The sequence below is a fragment of the Alosa pseudoharengus genome, unplaced genomic scaffold (assembly GCF_046254945.1).
Source record: "Alosa pseudoharengus isolate Yale_2024_CS ecotype anadromous, Long Island Sound unplaced genomic scaffold, YU_APseudo_1.1 YU_APseudo_1.1_scf_13, whole genome shotgun sequence".
Classification (NCBI taxonomy): Eukaryota; Metazoa; Chordata; class Actinopteri; order Clupeiformes; family Clupeidae; genus Alosa; species Alosa pseudoharengus.
Window position 1 is genome coordinate 5,479,491 of NW_027468598.1, and position 8,010 is coordinate 5,487,500.

General features: G+C 41.9%; 1 protein-coding gene across 1 annotated transcript in view; it reads left to right on the forward strand.

Annotated features, from left to right (window-relative positions):
* Positions 1-1,409: 1,409 nt before the first annotated feature.
* Positions 1,410-8,010, forward strand: part of ryr1b (ryanodine receptor 1b (skeletal)) — a 68,817-nt gene continuing 62,216 nt past the window's right edge. The window contains exons 1-2 of the mRNA XM_076281897.1: positions 1,410-1,427; positions 3,332-3,405. Of these exons, the coding sequence (XP_076138012.1) occupies positions 3,358-3,405 (48 nt within the window). The 5' untranslated portion in view covers positions 1,410-1,427; positions 3,332-3,357. The remainder of the gene's footprint in view (positions 1,428-3,331; positions 3,406-8,010) is intronic.

Below are 8,010 nucleotides of genomic sequence, written 5' to 3' on the forward strand. Positions count from 1 at the left end.
TTCAGCCACCATGTCAAATTGAATAGCAGACAAATTGAGCAACTGAACCTCAACCAAACAGGTAACCATGTCAGATATATTATAGCCCCAAAATACATGAATCCCTCTTGGTGTTCTATTTAATTCTGTTTAATGACCAATTGCCTAAAATGTGGTGATTTACATTCATCAACCAATATCAATTTGATCTTGAATTCATCTTGAAAGACCTATTTACATATGCATTTCAAATACAACTACTTCAGACATCTGACAGATAGCATCTAATGAAGTCCCTGATCTAATGGCATCCAATGAAATCCCTGTAAAATCTTAGATGGTAAGAGTGCTTTCGTGCTCATGCCTTTGTAGGTTGGTCTTTTACTCATCATGTTCTCTTTTATTTTCCACTGCGTGCTGTGTAAACTTACGATAACCTTATGCAATCGGCTCTCCATCCAGTTGCTCAACACAGGAAGAGGTAACCTCTCAACAAGGAACTCTTCATTACGTCTGGATTGACACAGCTCTTTAGAGAAACATTCATGTTACATTCAGCCTCTTGCTCCTGACCTAATTGACAAACACTATTTCTGCTGATTGGATCAACAGTGCACATTTTGGTGGTTATCACTCGCATGCAATTACAACACAGGAAGGAGCCGATGGTATTTGAAAATGCTCACGACAGCTAATTGAGTTCTTGCTTTCTAGCGCATGCTCCCAATGGCTCGCCGATGGTCTGACCTCATAAGCATTTAAGATTACACACACCCAGGGAGGTGTCTGATGTGGTTAGGAGCTAAGCACACCACAGCCTTCCTGCGCTAGAGGCTCTCTGGCCAAAATGGCTTTTTCAGAAGCACACTATCGCTAGACTTTAATATGATGTTTAGTAATCAAATGATGTTTTTACAACGCATCAGGAAGTTATCGCTGCCCTTGAGCCAGCTTAACCGAATTGCTGTGTCAATACTGATGGCCTGTATTTCCTGCCTTCTTCTGTATGGGGTTGCTGTATGCTGGTCCCTTTCCTCATCACAATGCTTTATTATGTCCAGTGAGTTTTTATAGATGTAGTCTCACAGTTGAAGAAACATATAGAGCATGCAATGACACTTGTGTGGTCTGTGTAAAAACCAAGGTTCTGGTTCCCTATGATGCATTTTGTCCTCAACCTGTACAGACTGCCATCTAGTGTTCAAAGTAAAAAATACAACTGTTTCTTTTAGAGGTAATAAAACAGAGACTTCACTTCCCAGGATCCATCTGTGATTTTGGCTCTGCTGTTGTCATCGAGGAAGTGTCTGAGCATGCCCGTTGAAGTTGGTGCTGAAGGCGCTGAGAAATCCTCCCAAAGCCCAGGACCACTCCTGCCAGATGGGGATGCTATGGAAGAGCAATGAGAGAGAAGGCGCTTGGATGACACTTAGATGGGGATCGTGCAGGTGAGACGCTGTGTCAGACTGTGTGTGTGTGTGAGCGTACGTGAGTGTAGTGTATGGTACTGCTTACTGTTGCCTGTCGTGCCTGAGTGTCTGTCTGATTTTGAGGGGTGTGTCTTTCATGCAGATATTGACCTCTCTCTCTGTGTGAGTGATTGCTGATGGTTCAGCATTTCTAGGATTCTATTTTAGGATGCGGGTTGACAAAAAAGAAAGCTTATTTGATTTGCTGAATGCCATATGAGATGATGTCAGAATGGCATGAATAATTACTAGAGAGAGACTAGGGAAGGGAGTCAGGGAAAATGATTGATACAGCCAGGAGTTGTAATTTGGGTGCCGGTATAGAGAGCATGACATTTGATTTGTGCAGTCACAATGTCAACAGACATATCTCATGAAACATTTGACTAATGATCATAGGTATGCATGTACAGTTCTATGTATGATCACTGTTTTATCAAGCTGGTTTGCTGTAGCTAGTAGATAAGAGTCAATATTCTCCACACACTGCTATAGTAACATGTATGGGAGGAGCCAAATGAATTGGTTTGGGCATCACCAGTGTACAATTGAAAAATACGATCTCACTGTTAACCTTACCAAATGAATGTGGTAGATTGCACTGTCAGGAATAGCTAAATGGCTTTGTCTGTTGTGTGTGCCGCTTTGTACATTTGCTGAATATGGATTTTTATTGTTATTATTACTGTTATTATTATTATTATATGAAGGCAAAATGATGATGATGATGAAATAATACTATTAGAATAAAGCTTCTATTCTATTCTATTACTTAGCCTTATTTGTATGATACTATTACTTAGCCTTATTTGTTGAGTGATTGTCTTAATTGTATTTTCGTAGTATGTAGCTGTAGTATGGAGTGAATGTGTTTTCAAAGACGAGAAGTGTCCATATACAGTATGGCTCGATGTACTGCTATGGATATCATTGCTACCAGGGTTTTCTGAGGGAGAAATGACACGGCAAAAGGTTAGATTATTAGTGGAATATTTTTGTAAACCACCAAAAGATCACTACCCACACATTTTGAACACAGGTCACAATAATTGTAATAGATCAAGCTGAGTATGGCTAAAAATAGTCTAGTGGTCTAAGAGATGTGGTCGCAGGCCAGGTAATGTGTGGCAGGAAGTACGCAGATCTCTCTCTTCTCTTCAGTCATGGGAGCTTCTCACTTCTACCATTTTTGAAAATCTTTGTTGTTACATGCCTGTGTATATTTGGTGCACCGCAAGAGGAACTTAACTTTTATCTCCATTTCTCCTTGATCGCTGAGGTAGCACAGTCTGTCCTCCTTGTGCAAGCAGCTTTGTCTTTGGCTGCTCACCTCTGTGACCAGGCTGCGCTCACTGAGTCTCTACCTCTTTGGCTCTCTGTGTTCCTCTCTCCTGCTCTCGCACTCACACTCTTTCCCTTAATAGCATCTCAGAAGGAGGGAGGAGTGAACTGAGAGAAGGGGTGGCCCACTTTCAAATATAGGTGTGTGGTGGTTGAGACGTATGAAACAAGCTACGGTATTTGCCCCTCCCTCTCCTCTCAAATTGGCATGGGAGGTGTGTGTGTGTGTGTGTGTGTGTGTGTGTATGTGTGTGTGTGTGTGTGTGTGTGTCTAAAGGAGAGAGAGAGAGAGAGAGAGAGAGAGAGAGAGAGAGAGGGAAGGGAGCCGTGCGGTGGCATCCTTTTCTGCCTATCACTCTCTCACTGGACACGGCGAGAGGCGCAGGACTCATGCTGTCCTCCAGCACACCCACACACAGACAGTGAGAGAAAGAAGACAGAGCAGGGGAGAGAGGGAGAGAGAGAAACAGACAGAGAAAGAGACCGAACAGAAAAGAAAGCAAATAAAAACGGAAGGATTTTTTCTCCTGATTTCTCCTGAGGAGCTGCAAATAACCCTCGGAGAAGGATGGCAGAAGGAGACGGAGGAGAGGAGGAGATCCAGTTCCTGAGGACGGTAAGTTTTTTTTTGTTGGTTCACTCTCTCTTGAGTTTGTCCAAACCTCTTCTCTCTGCCTCTGTCTCTCTCCCTCTCTGTGTGTGTGTGTGTGTGTGTTTGCGTGTTTGCTGAAACAGAGTTGGTCATTCGGTTGGTTTATTAGTTTAGTGTATGTGTAGTATAGGACAGACTGGACGTACCTGCTGCTGTTGCCCTTTAAGCTTATGTGTCCCCGTTGCCATCAAATGGACCAGTCAGATGGTATTGTCCACTCTTGATTTTGGGGAAATGTTCTTTAATTCATGTGTCCTGTGACTCATGACCCAAGAAACAATTTTGACCTTGAACAATTTGGGGAGTTAAATGGCCTTTGGAGGCTTTCCTAATGGTCAGATCTCGGCCTGCGAGCGCCCAGTTGTGTGGGGGGTTTGGGGTTAGGGGGAATGGACGAGGACAAGACAGGCAGCAGCCAGTGCATCTGTTAGCATCGTTATCTATTAATACCCCAGGAAAGAAGAGGAGAGCCCTGTCAGGGGGAGAGGGAAGCAGGCTAAGAGAGGGGACAGCTGTCTTGTGCTGCGTGTGTACTACTCACAACATGCCTCAAACTCTAAGAAAAGCCATTATATTAAGATGCAATAATTAGCAAAGGGCCTAATGAAGAGTTCCAGAGAGTGAAAATGAAAAGTGTGTTTGTGGGGACTGATGCCAGCAGAGACACAGCAGGACAGCACAGCACATTGGCCACACAAGGGACCTTAATACGCTGTGAGCCCCATGTTAGTTATGGAGCAGTTTGTTGTTCAAAATGTAGAGATCAGCACAGAGAGACAACGGCAAATGGTCAACAGTACATCAAATGTTTTCAAATGTTCCTGGCAATAAAACAGCAAAAAAGCTTGATAAGGTTTGGTATGCACCAAGAGACAGAAGATAATTGCTTAATCTGCTGATTTTTTCTTTGGCCTGACACTTGTCTGTTGCTGGGATCTGTCTGGGATTGTGGTCATCCTCTGGGCCGATCCCTTGGTGATAATAGTGTTGCCAATTGGTAAATTTAGGTCTGCTATATGGATGCTGTTTGACTGACAATGCTATAGTCGTTTAAATTGGAGTTTATGGTCAGCAGTTAATAAGGCAAGGGAGCACACCTGTTTTTGTTGCTACAGTTAGATTGTAAACATTCTTTATTTGGCAGATTATAAACAGAGCAGGTCAGTGTTGGTTGTGTGGTATGAAAGACTAAGGCAAGCATACTGTGTCCAACTTTGCACACAATGGTCCCATGCCTTGTTTAGTGCTGAGACATGCTAAGCTATATAGAAGGTATCAAAGTGATTGCAGGATATCATAATCATTTTGTAACTTGAATGTGTTCCAGGTTGTGTGTGTATACAGTAGGGAAGGGAACGTCCAATGTGAGGACAACTTTAAAGTATCGGTAAAGATCTAACTTTAAAGATGTCACTACTCACCCACAGTATTTTATAACAGGATGCTTGTGTTTGTTATTGAAATGGATATTAACGATAGCAATAGATGATGCTATAGAGAAGACCTATATTTAAATAGGAAGCTAGCGTAGCTGCGACTAAACTAGTACTGTATGGTGATAGCTGAACACAGCTAGCTAGCTTATTTCCCAAACAATAAAGTTGTGTAGCATGTTTCCATGTTACAGAGACGGTGTGATGTGACGGTGATTGTGAAGTCATGTACGCAAAATCAAAACTTTACAGTTGGCACCAAAAAGGTTGTACAGTGTATAGGTAACCCCTTCACCATCGTTCTGTGTTCCTCCAGCCCTCTGTTGAAGAATTCAGGTTGAAGAAAAGAGAGAGGAAGAAATAGAAAAAATACAGCACAGTTTCCTTTTTTGCCGTTTGATTAGTTCAGAATCATTCCATTTTTCATTATGTGTATGGATTTTAACCATTATGTATATGGATTTCAACCATTATGTGTATGGATTTCAACCATTATGTGTATGGATTTCAATCACTAAATTTTTCTGAATTTAGTGATTGCTTATCTACCACAGTTTACTTACAAGCCTAATAAGCTCATATATTATGCTCTTTACAACGAGGCAGCTGTCTTGTATGCGTGCTGCCAGACGTGTGGAATCCATGCTGATACTCTGTGTCTGTAGAGGTGATCTGATGCCTTCTGATGCCACTTCCCTGCTGTCAGTAGGGGGCTAAAGGGCCAACTGTGTCGTTGTTTCATGATGCAAGCTGCGTGAATCACTGGATTGTTTTAGTGTGTTCAGGGGGATGTTCAGGTTGCAGGCTATGGCAGTGCATTCTTTTTATAGGCACGCTACTTTTAAGTGCCTAAGACACAGGAGGTAGAGAGAGGAGTCTGTGTCCTACTTCGCCTGTCTCCCAATCTAATGGGAAAACTGTGTATCCATGCGCTGCTGTTCATAAGGATACTTTGCCTAACCGGAATGTGTATCTGTATAGTCTACAACAGAATAGGAAAATCCCACATTCTCAATGGTGTGTTGAGGGTGGTGGTGGCAGGGGTTGACATTTAAAAAGAATATTTGGTGGATTTAACTCTATTCATATCAAATATGCCACAGTGTTCCTTAGCATCACCATTGCTCTCTCTCTCTGACTTTGATTTATTGTATTCCTCTCTCACTAGTGCCTGACTATTATCCTGCTCCTTTCAAACAGTGGTTTGTCTTCTCTGGTGGATGTGGTCAGTCTAGCTGGCTTTTATGCACCCCCCCCCCCCTCCACATTTCTCTGTCTATGTTTGTGTATTATTTCAGTACATGGTGGAGAGCTCTGCAGGGCTTTAGGCACTGAATATGCTAAGGCCTGAGATGAACACTCTCATACCAGCGAGACAGACAGAGACAGAGAGACAGCGAGAGCACCTGTTCTGTTTGAGTTCAAGTGGAGGCGATGCAGTGGCCACCTGTCCGTACACAATGAACAGGTGCTCGTTGTGTACTGTAGGGCCACAGGCATTGACTGTTGTGTCTATGTGAATTTTGCCCTGTAACTCAGCCAGTCCCGTGTGAAGCACCAATACTTCAGGAGATGAAATCATCAGTGCCTGGTTCTGCACCACTGCACCACAGAGCTCTGAAAGGGGGCCTACAAATTATAAAAATCAGTTTTTTGGAAAAAAAACACCATCAAAAGATTTAGTATTGGATATTTGTTCAATATATTGTTATGTATAGCAAGTGTGTTGGGATGGAAAGTCCTCACTATGACTTGCATTCTACAGAAGAGCTACTTAGCATTCACAGTTTGTCCAGTTCTACTATGGCGCCCTATTTTTACATTTGATGACTTTTATGTGCTTTAAATGTGTTTGTTTAACTCACAAAGTCCTGGGCCTAATGAGCTGTTGAACATGTCAGTTCAGTGCATGACAAGAGTGTTGTGGGAGGAATTAGAAACATGCTTTGCTTTGTATCACCTTGTCCTGTTAAGTATATTAATATTCCATCTCTCTCTGTACTTTTTAACCAGCTCATGGCTTGTGTCTGTAGTAATAGCCATAGATTATATTACAACGTAAAAGAAGACAACAGAAATGTATTATATGGCAACTTTGTAACATCATTTTGGTAATTTAAAAAGACTGTTCTGGTGTGTAACTGGACAGGCAGTAACTGTGTGTGTGTGTATGTGTGTGTGTGGGGGGGGGGGTTAAGGTCATGAAGTGTGTAGTGTATAGTGGTAAAGTGTAGAGTTCATATGTTAGGCTGGTGTTTTGGTGGAGTCTTGTATGGGCCGGTGATTGAGTGGAGGGATTGGTCCGTGATTTGTGTCACGCTGAAGTCTCTCCTCGGCTCGTCCACACTGCAGGAGAAACTTCCCAGTATTTGCTGGTCAGCAGCAGAGGGGAATGTGAGAGTGACAGGTGCAGCCACCCAAAATAGCCGAGGAGGAGTAGGGGTTTACCCATGAGGCCAAGAAACGGAGAAAGAGAGAGAAGAGTCTCAAACAATGAATACAACTTTCGCGGTTTTTCTAAAGGAAACACCAGCAATTTTAAACCTATATATAATTTGCCAGAAATGAGATCAGAAACATTGTGCAAAGATATTTTGGACTATCCTGGTCATGTTTGTATTATCTACTTGCATGTACAAGACAGCTGTTTTGTGCCTAAAAACACTCCTTAGCTGTTGTAAAATCACTGGAACCCATGGCTTCTTGGGGCTTAAGCACAATACAACTGAAGTAAGGTAGCCAACCCATCCTTTCATATAGGTATCTGTCAAATATATTCTTTAGACAACAATGTTGAATGTAATTCAGTTTTCATCAGGACTATAAACGGGCTATAACAGTTCACCTTATTATATAGTATTTCTAGATTGCAATATTGCTATCACAATATACTGTAGCTCTGCATGACAAAAACAAATACTTAATTACCTAACGAAAGAGAGGTTTAATTTGAGTTGCAGAGAGTGTATTGTGTCTTTATTTTGTTAATTATGATTGAATCAAGTGTGAATAAAGTCAGTATATTGTATACTGATTGATTTGGATGAACTAAGCACTGTAATAACAACAAATATCAAATATTGCAATACCATGCTTACATGTAGCTTTGTAAACATTGTGATTCATTTCCACAGTG